The sequence below is a fragment of the Branchiostoma belcheri genome, unplaced genomic scaffold (genome assembly GCF_001625305.1).
Source record: "Branchiostoma belcheri isolate BF01 breed outbred unplaced genomic scaffold, Haploidv18h27 scaffold1, whole genome shotgun sequence".
NCBI classification, from domain to species: domain Eukaryota; kingdom Metazoa; phylum Chordata; class Leptocardii; order Amphioxiformes; family Branchiostomatidae; genus Branchiostoma; species Branchiostoma belcheri.
In genome coordinates, this window is record NW_017802379.1 from 3,650,518 (window position 1) to 3,674,255 (window position 23,738).

At 40.2% G+C, this 23,738-nt stretch overlaps 3 protein-coding genes across 4 annotated transcripts; 1 reads left to right on the forward strand and 2 right to left on the reverse strand.

The window, feature by feature from the left end:
- Nucleotides 1-619: 619 nt before the first annotated feature.
- Nucleotides 620-8,562, reverse strand: LOC109466439 (acetoacetyl-CoA synthetase-like). Its single transcript, XM_019764165.1, has 17 exons — nt 8,378-8,562; nt 7,083-7,186; nt 6,376-6,493; nt 5,661-5,774; nt 5,323-5,420; nt 4,934-5,048; nt 4,637-4,718; nt 4,209-4,359; nt 3,877-3,957; nt 3,542-3,666; nt 3,030-3,217; nt 2,779-2,892; nt 2,474-2,599; nt 1,993-2,062; nt 1,767-1,825; nt 1,289-1,491; nt 620-804 (listed from the first exon to the last, which is right to left on the reverse strand). The coding sequence occupies exons 1-17, from the start codon at nt 8,493-8,495 to the stop codon at nt 664-666; spliced, it is 2,007 nt and encodes a 668-aa protein (XP_019619724.1). The 5' UTR covers nt 8,496-8,562; the 3' UTR covers nt 620-663.
- Nucleotides 8,563-9,270: 708 nt separating this feature from the next.
- LOC109466448 (ribosomal RNA small subunit methyltransferase NEP1-like) lies at nt 9,271-11,599 on the forward strand. Its single transcript, XM_019764175.1, has 6 exons — nt 9,271-9,446; nt 9,707-9,808; nt 10,101-10,242; nt 10,528-10,586; nt 10,955-11,104; nt 11,471-11,599. The coding sequence occupies exons 1-6, from the start codon at nt 9,306-9,308 to the stop codon at nt 11,582-11,584; spliced, it is 708 nt and encodes a 235-aa protein (XP_019619734.1). The 5' UTR covers nt 9,271-9,305; the 3' UTR covers nt 11,585-11,599.
- A 509-nt stretch (nt 11,600-12,108) lies between these two features.
- On the reverse strand, nt 12,109-23,385 carry LOC109466460. 2 transcript variants are annotated; one of them, XM_019764192.1, is made up of 3 exons: nt 23,189-23,385; nt 14,003-14,075; nt 12,109-13,434 (listed from the first exon to the last, which is right to left on the reverse strand). In XM_019764192.1, exons 1-3 carry the CDS (start codon nt 23,291-23,293, stop codon nt 13,319-13,321), a joined length of 294 nt encoding a protein of 97 aa, XP_019619751.1. In that variant the 5' UTR covers nt 23,294-23,385; the 3' UTR covers nt 12,109-13,318. The 2 variants fall into 2 exon arrangements, with proteins under 2 accessions (XP_019619751.1, XP_019619743.1); XM_019764184.1 differs by having other exon boundaries at nt 12,109-13,193; nt 23,189-23,384.
- Between the last annotated feature and the right edge of the window lie 353 nt (nt 23,386-23,738).

Below are 23,738 nucleotides of genomic sequence, written 5' to 3' on the forward strand. Positions count from 1 at the left end.
AAGGCTTTCCACAATGTTCAAGGAACTAAAAAAATGGTAAGCTTAAAGTTTTGCACTATCGTATAACTTCATCATAATTGCCTGCTTTTGAGCTCAGAAAAGCATATAATCTCACAATGTCTTTCAAAAATGCTGAAATGCTAGACTAAGTCTAAGAACATTTCCTACATGACTGGATATATTATCATTCTCACAACATGAAACAGTGGCATAATCATGATAAAAGTAGCAGTTTTTCCTTTGCAACCTTTTGAAAGCTGTTTATCACAAAATTAATGTAATTTTGTTAAAGCTTAACGTCACAGTCACACACTAGAGACACACACACCATTCCCCTTATAAAGGCCTACATGTGTATAAGTTGCTTTATAACCACCTTTGAAACATTTACAGTCAAACCTCTATATAAGGATTACCTTATATAGCCATTGTAGCCACTTTTTTGTGGTCCCTTGTATTATTTTCCCCTTTAAAAGCAGTAAGATGCTGTCTACTGTGGTCTACTGTGACCATTTTCTTCATTGTCCCTCGAATGGTTGATATAGACAGGTTTGACTGTGTACTAGTAATTGATTGTCAGTGTGAACTCATTTGTTCAATCTGCTCAAAAATGTTCATGTTCGAATTCTCTGGTGGAAAAACCATGCAGCAGTTGAGATCTCCCTACCAGCTGCCCTGTAGTTCAGGAATGTGGTAGTAGAGGTCCAGAGACTCGGGGTTGGAGTACGCCCCACGTTGTTGGATGTCCTCCCCGGCGAGAATCCGCTTCACGGCCACTTCTACCTTCTTCCCACTGATGGTGTACTGGGGAAGGGAATATCAACAAAAGTTGGTCATTGGTTATACCTGAGTGGTGGAGGTGTTGTTTTCAGTTGCTGTGTGTATGTCTGTGTGTGGACAAAGGTTTGAGATAGTTGCCATGCTTGGATTGGGATGATAGTTGGTAAGTTATGACCCCTGAATTAAGAAGCACATCATTTGTGGGCCTTCTAGCAGCTTAATACTTTAGTAGAACTTCTGGTTGTTATAATTTTGTTGCTGGTCTTTCGGTTGGCAGATAGCTTTTGGTGCCAGGAAGAAGTTTGAATTTGGTTTGGAAGACATGAAAATTTGAAGGTTGGAAATTAGGTCTTAGTACTTTACCAAACATATCTTCAACACATATGAATTTGTGTTTCCACAAAAAGCAACTAAAGCAGGCAATCTTAAATGAAACAAGTTGACAACAAGAAAGTGAACACTCATGCATGTGCTGCTTCACATTTCTCATACAAGACTCCAAACTCACAGGTATGTCCTTGGTCTCCATGATGATAGCCGGGACATGCCGTGCTGACAGTTGGGTGCGGATGGCGGCACGTATTCTCTTCTGAAGCTCCTGGGACATGGCGGCGCCGGCAGACATCTTCAGGAACAGGATAACCCTCTCCTCGTGGTACTTGTTCCTCTGGGGGACACATAGACTGTCCTGGATCTCTGCAAACTCTTCCACTGAAAAATATGTGTACAACATTGTCTGATTATCACATCAATGTACACACCTGTTTGCACAAAACGTACACCCTTCTAGTTATTGAACATTGCACCATCGCAAGGGTTTTGTGCCAGGGTAATCCAATTATGATTGCCGATGACATGTCACAGTGAAAGTTTGCATACTTTTGAGAGGAAAGTAGGGCTTAACTGTGATTACATGTAGTTGTAAGGCATTATAATAATTTTTCGCACTTAAGAGTTTTGAAAGTATTCAGAGACACAAGACTCACCAACATTGTAGATCTCTGCACTACCAAACCTGACTCCATTAGGATTCAGGGTCCCATCACTGGAAACATAAAAAGCATAAATTATTGAGATAAAAGTATTACATGTTAAGATGCAATATGCAAATTCATCATTGCATTCACATGTATATATATGTATCATAATCTACATTGCACAAAGCTAATAGATTAATTTGATATAAATATTCCATTTTTAGATTATACAAACCTTCTTCCCAGCATGACAACACCTCCAGTCTTTGGGTTGATCTCACAGAAGTCTCCATGGGCCCAAACACCTACAGAAACAAGTTTGTTAGAATGCATAGGTGCATGATAGAGACTAGGTATTCCTACTCTCCAAGCAGAGGTTGTGGGGGAATGATCGTTACATTTTTATATATGGCTGGGGTTTTTTTTTGTCCTGACCCCCACCCATCGGTGACCGCGTACCTTCTCTGGCTAATGGATACTGTCTGGCCAATTTGATACTGTCTTTTTGCCACCGAGAGGGATCTGCTTGGAGATTAATGTATTCCTGTAAATCTTGAGATGTCTCAACCACAAACTTAAAACACCACTGCAAAAAATCATCCTTTCCTTTCTTACTGAAAAATAAAGTCCCATTTAAAAACAAAAGAAGACTCAAATTTGGAGAAAAACATGATTGAATGTACATTCAGTATAATTCATGAAAAGGTTATTTTTACCCTGGAACTTGGCAAAGTATGCCTTCTTGTACTTGAAACCCTCTGGGTCATTCCAGAAGACAGTAGGCATGGAGGGGAAGGGTTTGGTGCACACTAACTCCCCACTTTCACCAAGCACTGCCTGGCCTGTAAAGTCAGAGGAGTAATGAGGATGAAAACATCATGTTTCTGGGAGGTAATCTAAGACAAAAAGGGAAGAATCAGAAACAGAGATGGTCCTAGCTCCACAATGTATATATTCCAATATGTGAGTCAAATAAACATGTCATAGCATGTAGTACATGTAGTAACTATACAATGTGTACCTTCCTCATCCCAGCTCTCCACTGCCATCCCCAGACATCTACACTGGATCTCCCCCTTGTACACAGGGGCGGAACAGTTGTGTCCAGCAAACAGGGAGATGATATCTGTACCTCCTAACCAGAGAAAAGTTAAAGAAGCAGTCAATTACAGTCAAAATGCTACAGTTTAAAAACATCAAGGACATGCGACTTGTATATTTGAATTGTTTGAATTGGCCTAATTAGTTACGTGTAGTCTTGTTTGCTTTTACCTGTGATAGACCCAAGCAGCAAGTCTTTCTTGATCTTGCTGTAGACATACTCAAAGCTCTGCGGCTTGAGGGGAGAGCCAGTAGATAAGATGGTGTGGAGGGAGGATAGGTCATGTGTCAGGGCGGGGTGGACTCCCTTCTCCTCCAGAACTGTCAGCCATTTAGCACCAGTACCCAGCATGGTGATCCTGGGGTGATACATTTCACATTCAAATCATCATCTTGAACCAGATAGCAATTCTCTATTCAATGGCTATGCATGGGAAGATGAAATCATTATGTTACATCTTTTTCTTATCAATTTTTAAAATTCTATGCTTGTGTGAACAAGCAATACCAGCTCTGAAAGTCCTGGAACAATACCATAGACCATCTCAGGGCAGACAATACCACAGACCATTGCATGACAATACAAACATTCACTGCTGCTTAATACAATGTACATGCAAGTTGTATGAAAGTTCTTTCTCCTTAACTGTAGAATTTCTACTATCATCTTAAGACTATCTTACCCTATCTTGTCCACCAGGTCCCAGAGGATGTTGGGAGTAGGCACCAGGGGTGATCCATCGTACAGTACTACTGCAGCCCCCACAGCTAGACAGGACACGAGCCAGTTCCACATCATCCAGCCAGCCTGGGGAGGGGGCAACAACACGGTCACACATCATATAGTTACATAGTCAGACTTACAACCTCTCTCTAGATACTTTTCTATAAAACATACCTGAGCCATCTCTCTTTAAATCTCATGTAAAGAGCCTGAGAATATACTCTGACCAGTGGTGCATTCTTGTTTACTACACCAAAGCAGAGTTAACCATACTGAGACGATTTTGGTACTTACTGTGGTGTAGTAGAGCATGATGTCATCCCGGTCCATGTTCCCATGGATGACATGTTCCTTCAGGTGCTGAATAAGGGTGCCCTGTGCGAGTGGGAGAGGTAACATATTAGGCTTAAGCTAGTAGATCAGCCTCACAGTTCATTTTTTTTCTAGACCACTGTCAGCCCAAATTGAAAATGCATTGAAAAGACTTATACATGTACATGTAGTTGATCCTGTTATAATTGTAACATTAGAGTGATAAATTACAGTACAATACAAAGTTACCAAAAGTTACCACTTGTACATCAGGACTATGTGAGCTCCAAAAACAAGCCCCAGAATGTTCTTACCCCTGCCGAGTGCACCATACACTTGGGAGGTCCGGTGGTACCAGAGGAGTACATGATGTACAGGGGGTGGTTGAAGGGAAGAGGTGCAAACTCCAGAGGTGGGACAACATCTCCTTCCTTCCCAGAGGCAAGGAACTCATCCAGAAACAAGCTGGAGACAGAAAATACAGGTTGAAGGCAAAAGTTAAACCCACTCTTTGAATAAATGTACAGCATTTCATATTGGTGTCTGATTTTACAAAATGTCAAAAAACACTGTTACAGGTATAATAACAAAGACAGATTATATCTATCAGGAAAAATATGTCCAACTCTGTTACATGCACTGTTGCAATTTCTGCACTATATTTTCACTGATGTGTTTGAGATGTATGCAGACATTACTAAGCTACAGAGATTTAAGTAGCTCAAAAAAAAGATTACTGTACCTTTTTGGAATGCTTGATTTATCTATATCTTCTTTCTTGTTCACATATGGAATAATTACCACCTTTTCCAACTCTGGAAGCCCTGTGGAAAGTAATAACATCAGAAAATTATTACTCTGTAGAACAAACAAAAGATATCTACATGTATGCTGCAGAGGTGCCATTATGTCACAGGGTTCAAAATACTTTTCTTTGTATACCAGCACCAATATCATAGGCATATTACTGGTCCCTGTGCACTAACATACATATGCAGGTGGTAAGGCATTTTGAGTGACAAAAATCATGACATCTCACCTTCCACAACCTTCTGTAGTTTATCCAGGTGAGCATGTTGTTTTCCGTTGTACCTGACGGCATCTACGGAGAAAATCAACTTGGGCTGGATCTGTGTGAATCTGTCCAGCACTCCCTGTCGTATGGTACATGAAAAAGGTACATCTTCAAGACACAAAAAAGTAAAATTCAATGTAATGGCCATCTTTTTTCATGCTTAGTGACAAACATAATATATCTTAAATTAAGTTAAAACACCAACATCTGTACATGCATTTTTATAGATACTTTCTGATATTATATTTAGAAGTTTGTTGCTCAGCAAAGTCTTCAAGGCCACTATACAATGTAATCTAGAAGTTAGAATTGCCATATGTACAGACAAACAGAATCATGAGTTAGTATCTTACAGTGACTCCAAAGTCAGGTGAAGTAGAGCTCCAGACTGCCCCTATGCTGGCTGCTCCCAACATGGCTTCAATAGTCACACAGCAGTTAGGGATGTAACCTTGTCAACAACAAAAAAAACAAGAGGTGTTGAAGCATGACTATGTCAATGTTGGGATACAATTTTGTCAGACTGCCTAATATGTTACATTTGTAAGGAATGCCATTGGCTGTACGTGTATTCTTATATTCCTCATGCAAAAAGTTCTATTTTCCATGTTTTTGACGTTGATATTGAGCAGGTCCCTATTACTTTTCAGATGGGGGAAACCATAAGGTGTAAAAATTAGGGGCAACCTACCCACGACTCTGTCTCCCTCCTTCACTCCCATCTTCTTCATGGCAGCTGCGTACACGGCCACGTTACCAGCCAGCTCACGGAATGTTCTCTTCTCAACCTCCTCCCTGCCTTCAGCTACCAAAATTACATATTAACACAATCAAACACTTTGGTTCAGGTCATTGACCTTTTGGGTTGGGAGAAGAGGAAACTGAGCAAGAACAATATGTTTTCCTTCAGTAAACGTAATTATGTATTGGGCATCATACATTTTGCATTTTAGTCAATACCACCTACATGTATTTAAAAAGCAAAATATACGACACAGAAAACAAACATATAGTACATTGTAGGGTTTCAGTTATGACACATATTTACATTTACAGGCAATGCCAGATAACATTATGAACCATGATACTTAGTGGCAGTTTATGAGAAATGTCACCTCAAACTTGGACCCTCAAAACCCTTTCGTCACTTTTTTACAACGGACTATCGCGGACCCCTGTCGTGGAAGAACTGGGGTGTGCACCGTTTATGGTCTATGGGAGACACCTAGCAGGTGCACATCAAACTGCAGCCTGTCAGAGTTTAGCAGCAAAGACTATAGTATAGAAACACTACTCACCTTAATCTCTGCAATAATATTTCATCATAAGATTTGAAACTTACATTATTTAACTAATTAATTTCCGGAAATGAATGATTTATAATATAATATTAACAATAATCCTACCTGCAGCATATATGGCCACCCTATCATCCCTGTATCTCAGCATGTTCTCTGCATAGTTCATCCTGCAGCCCTGGAACCACTGGGGAATCTCAGCTATGTTCTTACTCATGTCCACCACCTGCAACAGTACAACAACAACAGAATATTTCCATTATCTCTTCTAAACAACTGGATGAAATGATGACACGAGTTTTCATTCTGTATGAAAAATTCAAGGCAAATATATTTTGCAGCAAAGTATAGCCAAGGATTTGCAGTCACTCTCTTGAGTTTACAGGTGGTAGTAACACGATGGAAATACTGGTGTCTGTTTGCCAGTGTGACGAGTTTCTAGTGGAAAGTGGCAGAGAAACAAATATTTCAAAATCTATGATACTTGTTACTGTATTAGTTATGCCCAAAAGCAATTTGGAGTGTATTAGGAGCGGTGATGTAATCAGCATGTGAGTGACAGACTTTAGGCCAATCCAATCAGACCATGACACTTGAAGGATTTGAAAAAGATCTTTAACCTCCAGAACAGCATAAATTTCAGACGAGTATAGAATTAATTGATACTGTTCGAGTCTACATTTGATCAGACTTTAGACAAAATGGAAATCTAACTGTTTTAAAAGTAAAAATCATGTTTTAGTTTGTCACAAGAAGAGTTACATACAATCAATACTCCATCTGGAGTATGATAAAATGGTATTAAAACCGCACACCTGGTCGTATATCTTGGAGTGGAGGATGTCACAGAAGATCCAGACTTCCTCCCAGAACTCTGCATAGTTCTCAATAGACCACCTGAACAGATCGTTGTAGCACTCTGCAAAGCGAGACAAAGTCATAACAAATCTTATCAACTGACTTTTCAGCATGATCAGTAGTATTCAGTACACAACTTGGGACATCTGATTAAGTATATATTGGCAGGTAATTACTATGTATTGACAGGTAACAAGAGACTACTACTAGTCTAAGAGTTTTGTCCTTTGTCAACTAAAAGGTTAGGACACATTATTTGAAACATATTATACCAAATATATAAATTGCACAAAAATTCTACTAGTTGCAGGGTTAATAGCAAAGAAGCAATGAAACAACATTTTTTTTAACACTTTGTCAACACAACTGTCAGGTAAGCCTTAAATTGTTCAGTTTGTCTCAATTCTAGAGTTTGGAGATATCTTTAGAAATGCTGTACAACCTGTTCCAAGTGGCATTTGCCTTGGGGATGTGTACCATAGTAATGCCCTTTACACATAAGGTAACAGCAAGGACATGTGTTGTACCTCCATGCATTATGTCATCACATGTCAACCCTTAGCATTCCGTGACTCTGTTGTGACTCCCATTTTTACTTTATCAGATTAGTTGTCTGCTACCAAGGAGGTTCAAAAATTAACCTCCTTGCTACTACTGATGTTTCAGAAGTTGAAAAATACATGTTGAATCAATTTGGAGGGTCAAATCGCTGTCATACCAGCTGTTTTGATTATACGGTTCACACTAGTTTTCAAGGTGAGTCCACATGGCGTGATGTCAGCTTCTCCCTGATTGGTCAATACTGATGGGTAGGTCGGGGGTGTGACACCAACACGAGACCACGCCCCTTCCTGTTTACATTTTAACTGAGCATGAAAACATCGAACTATGTTGCAACCTCTAGAAATGGCTGCGAAATTCGTTTACGTCTCTACTTAACAACTCTTCTCACGCAGTATGACAACGTGGCATGTGGGGATACTATCTTGAGGAGTAATCAATAAAAAAAAAACAATCCGTCATATGTCATGTCATCATGCACATGTCACCTATGTTGCAACGTGGCCGACCTTTTGCTTTGCTTTTCGTGCATGCTACACGAACCAACCAGCGGCCAGCATTCCACAGGGTTTAAAAACACCGTGACACAAACAACCAGGCCTGCAAACAACATACCATCGCAATGTTGGCGTTGTTTTGGTAATGAATGGATAGGGGGAGGGGTCAGTGGAAAAACCAGACCTTTACGTACCGAGCTTCAGGTTGAATTTGTTGTTGATCCTCTCTCGGAACCTGTCCATCTTGGTGACACGGTTGGGATCTGGCCGCCACATGAGGACGGGACGTTCCTTGGGACGATCGCAGTCCATGGCCGAAGAGATTTTGTTAAAAAGCCCGGTGAATGATAAACTAGCACTGCCGTCTGGTGCGACTGACTCAAAATGACCTGTTTGCCTTTTCACCTAGGTGACCTTCAACAGCAGGTATTACTACGCTTCATAAAGTAGTGACAGAAATTCCGATACACATAAATAGCGCTTATTGGCCGTAATTGCCGAGGATAACATCGTCTATCACCATCTATACGAATTTAAATGACTTTGAGCATATGATAATGTAAATTTTATGGATTACATTGGAAACATTTAATGTGCAGTAGCGCGAGGATATGTGAACCACCAGGGTAAAGTGCTTCGGTGGTGTGAGCTTACATTCTGGTGTCTGATTGGTCAAACGCGCTCGTCCTACTGAAGTGATGTGGCGGGAAAGTCAAAAGTTTCATTTCAAAGTCTCTTTGAGAAGAAAAGATGATAAAATCTTTGTTTCATCTTCATTAGTTCTGATGCCCTCGAAAAAATCCTGTCCGAACTATATCAGGGCAGGACTTACAATGCACTCCATTACTGAAGCATCCTCTGACAGTTTTCGTTGACATGCGGCTACAAAATGGCAGATAACGTCAGACACTTGTATTTCAAAACGTTCAGTGTCATGTCGGCATACCTTTTCCCTGTGAGACGTTCCCATACCTCACAGCCAGACGTTTCCTCTACAGTCTTATGTTCAATGGTCCACTCATAAATGACATCTTGCGGTTTTGAGCAAAACTACAATCCCAAAGGTCAATGTGTAATGCTAACACCCCTACCACAAGCTCGATTGGTTTCTTCCAAACTAAGATGGCTGCCCCCAGGAGAAAATTTGACGGAGACGGAAAGTTTGATGTACCAGAGCCTAAAAAGAAGAAAACTTTGCACGAAAAGGATCAAGAGAAGCGTCTCATCGTCGTACTTGACAAGGCTTCTTTAGAAACAGTCAAGGTATGTTTAAGATGGATAAACTTCTTAGGAATTCCGAGAGGGGGAGGTGGGCATAAAAAAAATTATATACACGTGTGGATCATCATATGTCGAAGCTCACATCTTCAATGATATGCGTTCCTTTGTTTGATTATTATAATGTAACAAGGTAGAAGATTAAGAGGTGTACACTTGAGACAAAGTTTGGTTTTGATACCTTAGTTGTTGATAGATAAAATTTGTATTTGTGTAATCGTATGGTTTGTTTACCTTGTGTACAGAATGGGAAGAACTACGAGCTTCTGAACTGTGACAAACACAAGGGTCTGATGAGGAAACACAACAAGGACCCGGCTCAGTGTCGACCAGACATCGCTCATCAGGTAGGACATTCCTCCACAAAGTCATCATCATGCAACCAAACAAGTCATCCTGAGATGGTTTTGATATGAAAACAATCACTCACTACTCATTCACTCGCTCACTCACTCACTAACTCTCCAGTTTATCGTCTGTTGTTCCCCGACTTCCGAGTGTTAGACGTGCCAAAGACATTTTTCCTTGATTGTTAATGTTGGTAATTCAGAGTCCAAAAGACAATTAAAAGGTTGATAGGGGATTATACCATTGTATTTGTGAAAATAAACATTATCATTTTGTGTTTTTCCCCTCCAGTGTCTGCTGATGTTGTTTGACAGTCCCTTGAACAGAGCTGGTCTGCTACAAGTCTATGTCCACACAGAGAACAATGTACTCATAGAAATCCACCCACAAACAAGAATCCCAAGAACTTTTGAAAGATTTGCTGGACTGATGGGTGAGTTTCACTAATTATGTTTACAGAAGGAATACATCACATCATTTTTGCTATGTTTCCTCTTCTTCTTCTTCTTCCCCAAACAGTGACCTCTGACCTAACTGAACTGAGATTTCTTGATATATGTCATTCATGTACATTGTATGTAGAAATCAATGTAGATGTTGATAACTTATCCATGCAATTGGTGAACAAGATGGCATGCAATGTGATTACAAACTGCTAGGGGTCTCCTGTTACACATGTTGAAAGAATGCTAATTTTTTTGTTAACTTCTCTCTACAGTTCAGCTGCTGCATAAGTTCAGTATCAGAGCTTCAGATGGGCCTCACAAGTTGTTGAAGGTGAGTTTTATCACTATAACCTGTTCTTTACCTTTGTGCAGTACTAGTACAGTAGTACAAGTAGGTATTGTTTTTGGTGTGCCTGTACAATGTATGTACGTCTGCGTTCCAGAGACAATTTGGGCCAGAATAACTCTTAAAGAATGTTTGGATGAATAGTCCCTATTGTAACGATAATTAGTGTGTGGGTAGGGCTTAAGAAGATGAAAGTCGGGGTCTTGTAGCTTTTTCTGGTAATGCAGAAGAACTTAAATTTTTATATCTTCTGCCCTAGGCATGTTATGGTCAACTCATGACTTTTTTGGTGGCAGATCTTTAGAATTAGCAATCCCAAACAACCTTTCATCATTATTATGTGAAATGTTCAGGTTATCAAGAACCCAGTGACAGACCACTTACCGACGGGCTGTACCAAGATTGGCATGTCGTTCCACGCGGATTCCGTGGTGAACCCACGCGAGCTCGTTCCTGCTGACAAACCCATCGTCCTTGTGATCGGAGCCATGGCCCACGGCTCGGTGAGTACACACAACAAACCTGACAACATTTACTGAAGGGGAAAGGGTTTGGGGGGGGTTAGTTGTTGTCGTTACCCTTGTTTAGCATCTAATATCTCGCTAGACGTGGTCTCTTGGTGCTGGTTCACGCTTGGTTCAGTTTAGAAGCAAATTGTCTCTCTAGGTATTTAACTCTTGGTGCCTTGTGCTTGCGTGATGCTGAAAGTGTCTCTAGGAGAGCACATCAAATCGGTGCATACTCTCGGGTAAGACCTCAAGCTGATATACGATTGATGAATTAGACATTTTCTTGAAATCAGTTTGTTACTGTTGTTGTTGCTGCTATTGATACGAGTTCACTTTGTATGTTCTTCTCACTCTGTCTAGGTGGACCCAGACTACATAGAGAAGTCAGTGTCCATCAGTAACTATCCCCTGTCAGGAGCCCTCACATGTGCCAAGGTCTGCACTGCCTTTGAAGAGGTCTGGGGCGTGGTGTAACTGTGATGTACAGCTTGACCGCCTTTTTCATGCCAAAGATCCTGTCACCATGAATGGGATTTACTGATACATTTATATATTGAATATAAATGTTATAATATGAAGAAAATGTCAAGAAAAGAGTGTCTCTTTTCATGTAGTACAGGATACCTGAAAGTAGGTATGGATGCTAGTAGTGACTAGTACTGTATATGTACTACAAACTGGGAGTTGTAGCTGTGGTAGTTGACAGAGGTCCATGGGCATTCATACTGAAGTAAACTAGTAGTTTATGAGCATTGGTCCTTGTTTTAGATTCATGCTAATCATATGTTTGGCGATTAGAAAAATCTATGCCTGCTGTATCAAATGTTATTTGCAGTAGTATTCATGAACAGGAATATTCATGATCACGAACCTTGTTATATTGACATATAGTTTTAAGCCAAGCCAATATAACCCATGTATTGGTAGTTTTGTCAGTATATTGCTATAATAATTGTTTCATTATGTAGCATGGGAAGAAAGAAAACACAAATAATATGTCACATGACAACTATTTATTTCACAATGCCAACACACATGTACTTCAGCATAAAGAAGCTAACATATCATTGTTGTGTCCTTCATTCATATTAGACCAGTGCCCCCCTGTAAACTTTACTGTGTGAGCATTCCTTCTCTTCACCATTCGTTATGCGAAAAGTTGCCAAAGCAAATGACATGTTTCTTACTGTCAATGACAAACCAACAGGTTGGATCTAGTTGTATCCCACTGGTAGTAGAACTACATGGAATAATGCAGTAGTCGCCAAAATGATGAGACATTTTTTTAAACCAGGGGAATGAGATGCAAGCTGGCAGATTTTAAAGTATTCCAGGCAAAACGAGTGGAACATAATATCAGCTGTGCATGGGTGGTGTAAATATTAGGGATGTTTTCTCCTAACAAAGTCTTCATCTTTAAATTTACTCAGATGAGTGCCAGCAATAAGTGTCATCTTGACTGTAAGTTGTGCAGCGTATGTAAAATGTACAAATTGAAATAATGCTTATAAGGAAGAACTATCTACATAAATATTGATACTTCTGTGGAGATATTAACCACAATTTTTGCATCTATAACAATTTCCTAATTGTACATTTCTCTTTACAAGACGTATTTCTAGTTCCAGCTATGTTTCATAGACGAATATCACGCAAAGGACGTCCCTCTCTCCTCTTAATTCTTCCCGAGAAGCATCTAAACAACAGCGAACAAAGACAACATCCAAACGATCAGAAATGGAAACAAGTGTGAAATTCAGAATTGTGAATGGTTTTGGTCAAATTTTGTCCACTTTATACAGATTAGGTCTGTGGAAATGTGGTGTGTTTTTTTCAGCAGAATGAACACACATTGCAGTGGTGAAAATTTTATTTAAACACAACATTTATGGCTCCTATACACTCTATACCGAGGAGAGTCGAAGGTCCCAACGTGTCTGTCCGGTTGAGTCTTGCGGCGTCTACCGGCGCCCCACTCTGTACCGTCTGCACTGCGGCATCTTGCGAGCCTTGGGGTTGTTTCTGCACATGTTGCGGCGCTCTATCTCGCTCAAAGTATCGCTTTCGAAGGGGAGGTCGGGCACTAGACATGCACATGAGAATATATAGATGACGATAAGTAAAGACAATCGTGACGTATAGCTGTAGCAGGTAACACCGACGATTAGAAGTACCTGTCCAAACAAGTACCCTGTTACGAAGTGCCATCTAGCGGCGGCCAAACTTTTTGCACTGCGGAATAGTATGGCGCGCCCTCAGACTGGCGCATAAGTTGCGGCGGGCGATCTCTCCGATCGGGTCATTGTTGAATGGCAGGTCTACTTCTGCAGAACACAGAGCAGAGAGAAGAAAAGAGAAAGACTGAACACACAAGACAACAACACAGTGGAGACAACAGGATGGGCACACAGGACAAAACATGTTACCGACATGTCCTTACACCGCGAGGGTTGTATATATATGCCAAATAAGCAGCACAATTTTTGACGACTGTTACAATCCTTCTTACATCTTAATATTACTCATAAACCAGGAGATGTTTTAAAAATTGAACACCTTGACTTCAACAATTTACGTTTCGGACACTTGGTAACACATTCTGTCGTTAATGGGGGGAAAGGGAAGACATGCGAATAACTGTACGTGAGCGAGCGACAACAAGGCAGGCAAACGGCCAATCGACCTTGTGGCGACACAAGCAACACATAACATTATGAACAACGTCATATACACGAACAAGGTCGTGTACGGTTGTATGTACGTAGACAATGACGGTTTAGACGCAACGTGTGAAGAAAAGGACGAGTAAACATTGAAGACATGCTGGACGTTCAACTGGGAGGCGTGCACACAAAGTCCGTGCGACGTGCACACGTTTTTGTGTACATGTACCTTCTTCGTTGGCCTCGTCCTCGCTGGCTGGTAGCAGCTCCGCATCTTCAATAGCCTGTCTCAGTTCCTCAACCTGGAGAGACGTGAGGGAAGATGTTTTGTTGATTAACTTATCTGATCAGGTGTACGTTGTTGTATTTTCAGTGTGTTGTTCAGTATCTTACAAATCTAAAGGAACAACAACTAGCGGGCGACATGGAATTTTTATCATTCATGATCACTAAAAATGATCCTGGTCTTTCGTTGCGTCTGCTAGTATAATTTTCGTGTTTCTCCCAATGTACATAAAACAGTATACGACAGTGCTCTGGGTTTGTAAGTATATTCACCGGAAAAGTAAAATGTTGGTAAAAGCACACATTAACTCAGTGACACCGCCTTCAGCACCAAGGACAGATACCATTGTAAGAAGTCGGCCCCAGTACGTAGCCCAATTGGAAGTATACGAACGAATACGTGTATATCTTTTCTGTTCGTACTCAATAAATGGAGCTATGAATTCGTTTGTAGATATGTCGATGCTCTGACCAAGACAAGATAAAGGTATTTCTTGTCAATTTCTAGTTGTGCATTTGCCAAAATTGCTGAACATCATGACGTCCCAAATATTAATAATCAAGAACAAGTATACTGTCATATATTGGCAATTTCATTACCACAGAAACAGCTTCAAATTGCAAAAGTAATATCGGTTTGAGACAATGTATTTCTAAATTGGACCGTAGTCCTTTCCGGACCAGTACCCTTTTTAATCTTCTGTAACAAGTGTGTAAGTCGAGTGTGTATGTCATTTTTCTTTACAATATCGGGAGAATAGTGTATCATGACAACGTGATGACATAGATGACCTTTCGTTCGGAATAAAATAAATTAGATTTGGATGTCTGCATTTTTGTCACCTCTGGTGTCACCTTTCGTTTTATTGAATTATGTGCTTCATACGCGGCACCTTCACTAGATTATACGCCTTGTACATATAATGTATCAAAAGCTTATTCGTAACAAGACCTACAATAGGATTACTCCTACTGTTATATAGGCCTTATAAATCTTTGCGTGAGCTGATATTGGCAATTATCTAACTCCTAAGACGTTGTATCACGTCTGTACGTATAGACATATTTTTACTATTATTATGTGCATTGTTACCTGTATGGGCGAGTCATGCTTGAAATAAAGAAAAAAGTTGTATACTAGTTGTTTTTCAAATGGCATAAGGAGGCTATACGGCTATTGTTGATTTCGGTATAATGCATATGAATGCAAGTCACGCAATATAAAAGTTTACAGTCTTCTTTCAACGCAGACACCCTCTTCAATTGAACATGGTTGTTCACCGCTTTATCAAACGGCGATATGCACTTGACAAATTGCTCAACTCTATCCCCGTGTAGTTTCAAGTATACAATCAAGAGCTTATCAGATTTAAATTAACACCATATATATTTTCCAAGAAATAACTGGTACATATCTTGCTGTATTTGGCAGATCATCAATTGTGGAGCTTGCAGGCCTAAATTTACACACACGAGCTTCCACCTTAATCCTTCCGAAACTATATTCGCCTCCAGAGAAAGTCTAATAATGAACGGGATATCTATCATGCTGGGTGAACGCCCGCATTGGCTTAGCTGACGAATCATATTCCTGCCATTGTGACCTCTACTTTGGGGGTTGTAATGCCGCGGTAGATGGAGATCCGACCCTTGGGCACTATTGTAAAACACTGTGGAAAAAAGTTTTAAACTTGGCATCAGATATTGCTGTGTATCATGTTGGATTTTTGGGGCAAAAAAAGTATGTTCTTGATCACGTTGACATCTAGAGGTAAATATTTGTATATTTGCATTATAATTTAGTGTTTAAAGTATTTACAAAAGGTGCAGAAACAATCCACTATAAGCTTCTATTTTATTGGTGGTATCAAAGAAACATACTAGTATCTCATGATTTTCCAACACGCCAGCCAATTCATAGGAGATGGAATTTACATAGTGTAACCAGTGGCAGACGTTATGTTATACACACAGAATGATTTTAAGAGCACTGGCATTGAAAATTAGATAAAAATTGTAATTAGATATTCAAGGGTGGATGGAAGATAAATGACAATGTAATAAAGATACTGTATTTCTCTATTACAGTCAATATGGCAACGGCCTGTTGCATTTTCCTTATGGATTTCTTTATGAAGATATTAAAAATTCAATAATTCACAACGCTCCGATTGTAATGACTTATTATACTAAGTATTAATATCTGTGTAAAATAATTATAAGATCTTCGTGTCTTGATTATAGATTGAGGACATAGCATTTTATGACAATGTTCTGCATCATTAAGAAGTTCATTCATACTGCGCCAGAAATTTAGAAGCAAACATATTACGATTGAGCACCCTAATTCTATTTTGCTGCCTCGTCGGAAAGTTTGATTATACTGCTAACAAAAACTACACGCACGTATTTTACTGGTATCCATAGCTGGATTCCAAGTTGGACGTTTTCAGGCTCATAATATGCTGTTTTAATCAGAAAACAGAACAAAATAAGCTAATAAATTTCCACCCAAAAAGCCTGATACGTAAGCTATATAGTTGATCAAATACGTAATGACTCTATTGACTCGATTATGCTGGTCTAACGACAACAAGAAGCCGCTATGCAAATTATCTCCATGACATCGCCTCATCGCAGCTCAATCCATCACCTCTGGCCTATCATCATCCCCGGTAATGAACACCCGTACGCCGGTGAAAGATGGACACCCATTGGCCATTAGGCCCTAACAACCTAATTATCTCGGTAAGCCAATATCTAATGGTATTTGTCAAAAGTCCCTGATCTTTGGAAGCTGCCATGTGTTGGGGCTAAGGAAACTGAGATTGAATATTGAACTTAAAGACCCGACCAGGGCGGCTTAGACTTGTACAATACCAGTGTTAGTTGAGTCACCATCAGCAAATGGGCTTACTGATAACATTGTTTGAATTGATTTTTTGGATTCTACCTTTAGGTGCGATCATGTCGACTCCCTAGAGTCATATTTAAAAACCTTTGAGAGTCTGCCAAGCCTCAAATCTCCACCAAAGTAGAAGAAAATTCCGTGCGAACAAATGAATTTAGGAAGTTAACCGTGCCAATAGCTTGATCTTATAAAGCAACTAGAGTTCCACGATCTCATACCTTCGCCAAATGATGTTAGCTTTTATGAATAACTTATATACAATGTATTAATCCCCCTGATTATGCAAATAGGATCCGCAATTGCATGAATTATATCTGTTGATCATAATCTCCACCAACAGTCTTATTTTAACAAAGAATGCCATTATAGCATTTCCTCATATATTATGCAAATGAAGTCCTTATTTGAATAAGTTATGTTAAATTATGTTCACCTTCACTAAACTTCAAACACCCCAAGTATAAAATTCCAGGCAGTTACCACTATGCAATTATAACATTTTCTCATTAATTATGCAAATTAAGTCTTCATTTGCATAATCGATATCTGCCTGTGTTTCTCTCGTTGTTAATATCATATGTCGCAAGCTTGAACTTCCTATCATGGAATGCAGCTGATTAATAGAATTTCCTCATTAATTATGCAAATTACATCCATATTTGCATAATTGTAATATCATTATGTCAAGCATTACTCAAGCTACCTACATACCAAAAATCATGATGATCCATCTATCGGTTCTTGAGTTATCCTCCTTTAAACATTTGTCCTTTAAACCCCCCTGCAGTTCTAGAGCAAGCAACTAGGGGGCCCAAACTCACGTCACTTCTTCCCCAGCACAAGAGCTACCTGCCATCCAAATTTCGTCACCCTAGCATGTCTGGATCATGAGATATCAAAACCGGAAGTTCAGCTGCAGTACCATGACAAGCCGCCAGGGGGCCCAAAATCTAATCAGTTCGAGCTCTCATCAAGACCTACCCACCTACCAAATATCAAGATAATCCATCTAAGCTTTCTCGAGTTATGCTGTTGACACACAGACACACAGACACACGGACACGAAAACATAACCTTCTCCAATTCTTGACGAAGGTAATAATAAAACAATAATAAAACATACAATGTATATTTTTACAGCAAATGCATTTTATATATGAACTAGAGTTCCCCAATCTCATACCTTCGCCAAATAATGTTAATCTTCATGGCTGACAAATTATACGTTATTGCCCTGATTGTGCAAATAGGATTTTCATGAATTATATCAGTTTATCATATTCTCATCCGAAAGACAGTCTTATTTTAACAAAGAATGCCATTATAGCATTTCCTCATATATTATGCAAATGAAGTCCTTATTTGAATAAGTTATGTTAAATTATGTTCACCTTCACTAAACTTCAAACACCCCAAGTATAAAATTCCAGGCAGTTACCACTATGCAATTATAACATTTTCTCATTAATTATGCAAATTAAGTCTTCATTTGCATAATCGATATCTGCCTGTGTTTCTCTCGTTGTTAATAACATATGTCGCAAGCTTGAACTTCCTATCATGGAATGCAGCTGATTAATAGAATTTCCTCATTAATTATGCAAATTACATCCATATTTGCATAATTGTAATATCATTATGTCAAGCATTACTCAAGCTACCTACATACCAAAAATCATGATGATCCATCAATCGGTTCTTGAGTTATCCTCCTTTAAACATTTGTCCTTTAAACCCCCCTGCAGTTCTAGAGCAAGCAACTAGGGGGCCCAAACTCACGTCACTTCTTCCCCAGCACAAGAGCTACCTGCCATCCAAATTTCGTCACCCTAGCATGTCTGGATCATGAGATATCAAAACCGGAAGTTCAGCTGCAGTACCATGACAAGCCGCCAGGGGGCCCAAAATCTAATCAGTTCGAGCTCTCATCAAGACCTACCCACCTACCAAATATCAAGATAATCCATCTAAGCTTTCTCGAGTTATGCTGTTGACACACAGACACACAGACACACAGACAGACACACGGCCAGGAAAACATAACCTTCTCCAATTCTTGGCGAAGGTAATTAGTAGTCAGTGCACGTAACATACGTGCAACATGTAGCTAGCAAGCAGCGAAGGGAAGTAATTAATAACCTGAAATGCACTGATCTTTATCTCTTGTTAAAAAGGAATATAAAGTAGTACCTATGAAACGCATGACAAATGTTCCGTCTTTTAATAATCTCTAAAGTTATCTACACTGTGGTGTTCTTATTGTGTTTGATCCATCCAACTGGATCCAACATTCGTCTTGTGTTTTTATTGAGCTATGGGGACTTCCTATAACGACTACGCTTTAGCCTACAGATATATCTCTCACGAATATAACCGATGATGAGGTATTCACACATGTGTGCAGATGCCATTTGTTCTTTGAACCTTTTGGCCGAGGTATCAATTTCCAGAACTTATGCTCTTCGTTATGGACAGTGCAAGTCACCGGAGACAAATAAACTACCTGATACTTACTCAAAAGGAAATGATGTACGAGAATGTGCGCGGTGAAGCGTGTTTGTTTCGCCGGGTTCGGGCAATTATGTCGTATTGTGGTAACCCGAGGCGAGGATTGGTGGACTAAGCGCACTGTGATAGACATCAGAACTGGTCTATAAAGTTCAGCAGTGGCCTGTCCTCGGGCAGCAAAGTCAAGGTTAGACAGCAGGTATGTGGACGGAAGATCGATTCTTTTGAGCCGCCTGGAAACATAGCTTACGCCCGTTGATTCCTATCTATGTCTCTTGGCGCGCATCACACTTGGCATCTGCATTACTCTTACTTTGGAAGTAAAACTCTCCTTGAAGACGACTACAAAAGACCTTAAAAAACTGTTACGGGCGGTGCCGATTCATGCATGAATAACTGTAATATAGTCATGTTGTGATACGTTATAGGAAATTTACTGACGGTCAAATCATATCATGTGAACCTATAGTGTTTCTTGAGTTGAGACATGTAACGTTGTGTCTGGCAGATTCGTACTAAAAGTTTGCTAGTTTGGCCACAATCCAAACGTTTCGCTAATGTATCAGTATATACTCCACAGTGGATTGGCTGAAGAAATGGCCTAACCGGCCAGATTTTCAGTCGGTGTTCCCAGCGGGACAATTAGATCACTCTGCCACTTACACCGACCGTGCGTCTCCCGACAAAATGGCAGCAGGTTAATTTTGCTGACCCTTTCAAGCAATTTCTGAAAGAATTGCGTCCTCTATAATATCTTTAGATTGCTTCCAATTTACACCGATTCTACTCTTTTGGACGTCACTTTGTGGATTCAAATTGTCGCGATTCTTATGTATTCAAAGAACTTAAGATTTGTTTTTACCAAATCTAGCTTGATAAATGACACTGATGTAAGTGTGTTTAAAGATTATCCTTATGCGGGAACTTTCTCAATTACGTCGCAAAATAAGACTTTTTGGTAAGGATGATACATAGTGCATGCCGTCTGGGTGTCAACAAGATGGACTGTTCGGCTCAAAAAATACGTACATAACGTCCCAAATATTGATCCAGCCATTTAGCGCAACAATGGTCTCAAGTGGCGGCGTCTCTGGTGTGCGATCAGTCTCTGTCGCGACGGTTTGAGAACCAGCGGGGCACTTTGTTAGGCAAACCCGTACAGGGGAAATTGTAGCCGGCCCAGGAGACTACAGTAATGGGCCTGGGGACGTGATTAGCGAAACGTGAAAATTAGGTTCAGTCGATCAAGCCTAGCAAGGCGAAAAGTGGCAGCGCTTTTTCATAAATGATCTCTGTTTGGAGAAAAGTTTTAACGTATCAGATAAACAGCAATTAAATAATCATGTATCTATAATCCTTGATAAAATATGATTTTTTTTTCCTTTTATGTTATCAGACTACGCCCATTATTCCACCACTTGCCTCAGTCATTAATGATAATTTACATCAATCAAAACTTAGTTACCCCCAATATAACCGTATGTTCGATCCATTTCTTTGTTTGCTCAATAAAGTATATAACGTACTTCCGGCCCCAATTACAGTGGTTCCTGGTATATATCGATTTGGTAAAGGTCGTAGAGCAGTGGTTGTTGGCTAGGGTGTCTCGGGTGCCGTATAGGAAGGCGGAGCCCATCCCTCTCCATCTAACCAAAGCCAGGCACCCAATCGTCAACAGTTGAAACATATAGAAAACATTTTTTCAGAGTTAACGTTGATCTAAATGGTTATTGCCGAACTTCCGAAAACAGTTTCATCAGGTTGGTAAAGTATAGGATCATATAGGATACAGGAGTTTTCTTTTAAACAACCAAATTCTCTCAGCTAAAGTGCTGACGTTTCGGTGTCTATCAGGCAACTTTTCCTCATATATAAATGGTTATTGGTTTTCGTCGTTATGCTTATCGAAAATTACTCTACCCGTCATCATTATGAGGTTATGGGCAATCGTAATTGTTCATAGAAATATGATTAACCACATCAGATTGCATATTGAGCGTACTTTCTTCGGTACGCACACCATAGCCCATTATCCATCAAATGGTGTTTTTGCGCAAATAAAGCTTACCTGCAACCATACCAGGTAAGCTTTAGGCAAAATGAATCTATTTCCATTCTGGATGCGGAAATCATTGAATGGTCATCAACTTTAACAATAGAATACATCAACAAAGCATAACAATGCCACAAAAGATTGGATCTAAAAGGAAGGGAAGGGTTTATTCGCACGGTATGCCTGGAAGTTGGGGCAAGGGTCAGCGCTGTGCGGGATCTCTCGGGTAGCTGCTGGACACGTTGCCGCTTCAATCATCAACGACTTCTGGCACATGTAAAATACCCCATCTTCGCCCACACATTTGTCCGTAATGGACTGTCCATACGAATGGACCAAATGGCGGTTAGCCGCTGTCTTCTGTCGGGTGGGACAAATTGCCTGGTCGGGAATATACTGCTCATCATCTTTCCCCCATTTGGCCCATTTCCCTGATCGATGAGCAATCAAAATCTTGCTTTTCAGCAGAAAATGACCAACACACGGCAAAGATCGCTCGGTCGTTACGCTATTTGTTCTCCTTAGTCCACAATTTACGGTCTATTGGAGGAGAACTATCAAACGATAGTCATGGGACGAGAATTGCATACTAACAATTACCAGAATTTTACACGGTTTTTAATGGGGTTTTGTGTGTAAACAATGCCTTTAGATCATTTCTAAGCCAACGAGCAAACTGATTTGTAGAAGAAATCGATTTTTCAATTTGCTACCTGCCTGCATTTCAAAGGACCCGAAGAGAAGAGCTAACAACAGGTCTTCTTTCAAAACTAGCCAGGTGACAGAGTATTGGACTGCTGAATAGGTGGCATTTTTGTCTACAGCGCCTTCCCTTACACAGTAATGTGCCAAAAGAATCCATAAAGCAAATGCGGTTTTACCAGGATAATTAGAGAAGTCGCCGGGCGCATTTACTCTTTAATTGTGTGTGATTGTGTGAGACAGAAAGAGGCAGAGACAGAGTGCCAAATAGTACTAGTGCAGCTACAGAAGTTAGTGTTGCCAGGACGTCCGGACACATAACCAAGAAATAATTAGTATAAGACACCGATACCGCGTATTCCGCTACCTGTAGTCAATACCAATTCTAGCCAACTCAAGGTGTATTCTCATTGACTCCCTTAAGCAAAACTACATGCGTATAGCAGCCAGCATTCGTTAGGCAAGCTGGTTTCCGTAACGTTCTTTAATTTGCTCATCGACGATGACCGTAATATAGCAAATGTGGCTTTACTAGGATAATTAGAGAAGTTGCCGGGCGCATTTACTCTCTAAGTGTGTGTGATTGTGTGAGACAGAAAGAGCGTAGCAGCCAGCATGTGTTAGGCAAGCTGGTTTCCATAAGGTTCCTAGCTCATCGACGATGATCGACCTCAGCTGCATTACGACCATCGTGGAGCCGACATCAAAGGAACGGGCCGCCGCAGGTTTTCTCATGATTGATAGTAATCAGTGAGCCTAACTCAGTTACCGCCTTTGATATCTATCGGATCCTTCGTTAATAATAAATGTAATAACCTTTATCAGCTACTGTATAGATGATCGATGATCAGCAGGTTTCCGTGTGTTTAAAGTACACAGGAAGAATAAAAATCCACGTCAACCTGACACGGAAGATACTTTTCCCCGTAAAAAAAACATGACAACAGATTCCATACCTTTTGCAGCAAATCTGCCTTGTCCACTGCCCTGGCCGTGACTTGATTTAGTAGCAAAGTGACGACGCACAAGCCGGCAAGAACGAACACTGCAAGGCGGGCCATCTTTTCTGTTGCCGGCGAGGTGTGGTCTTCTTCTGTCCGGGATGAGACTGGTCTGGTCCTGGGAGAGACTGGAGCAAACTGATTCGTGCGCTTTCTGGTAAGCGTTTAAGTACATCCCACCGCGAGTTGCGATTGGTCAATGCTAATGTTGTTTCTTTTGACGTTCAATATGCGTCATCACTTAAGACCCGCCCACCTCACGTATGTACCCATATGTCGGTTGTGGATTGGTGGAAACTCAACGGTCTGTAGTTAGTTCTAGAATCGATGGCTACACGAATGCGGACTCAGAAAAATGCATGAAGGAACCGGAAAGGAAGGAAACGTTGACGTCAATGCAAATTATGGTAGTTAATAGTTGCTCAAAGTTCATCTTCGGCCAAAAAGTATTTGTTAAATAGAGTATAAAGTTCCTATTCCTTAACTCCATAAATGGATAGAGGTG

Coding starts and splice junctions, on each gene's coding strand:
- LOC109466439 (XM_019764165.1), bottom strand. CDS start 8,495: ATGGACTGCGATCGTCCCAAGGAACGTCCCGTCCTCATGTGGCGGCCA. Junction 5,775..6,375: donor GGTGGCCATATATGCTGCAG/GTAGGATTATTG, acceptor TAATTTTGGTAG/CTGAAGGCAGGGAGGAGGTT. Junction 2,600..2,778: donor GGAGAGCTGGGATGAGGAAG/GTACACATTGTA, acceptor CTGACTTTACAG/GCCAGGCAGTGCTTGGTGAA.
- LOC109466448 (XM_019764175.1), top strand. CDS start 9,306: ATGGCTGCCCCCAGGAGAAAATTTGACGGAGACGGAAAGTTTGATGTA. Junction 9,809..10,100: donor GACCAGACATCGCTCATCAG/GTAGGACATTCC, acceptor TTTCCCCTCCAG/TGTCTGCTGATGTTGTTTGA. Junction 11,105..11,470: donor GAGCCATGGCCCACGGCTCG/GTGAGTACACAC, acceptor CACTCTGTCTAG/GTGGACCCAGACTACATAGA.
- LOC109466460 (XM_019764184.1), bottom strand. CDS start 23,293: ATGGCCCGCCTTGCAGTGTTCGTTCTTGCCGGCTTGTGCGTCGTCACT. Junction 14,076..23,188: donor AGGCAGATTTGCTGCAAAAG/GTATGGAATCTG, acceptor ACGTCTCTCCAG/GTTGAGGAACTGAGACAGGC. Junction 13,194..14,002: donor GGACGAGGCCAACGAAGAAG/GTACATGTACAC, acceptor GTGCATGTCTAG/TGCCCGACCTCCCCTTCGAA.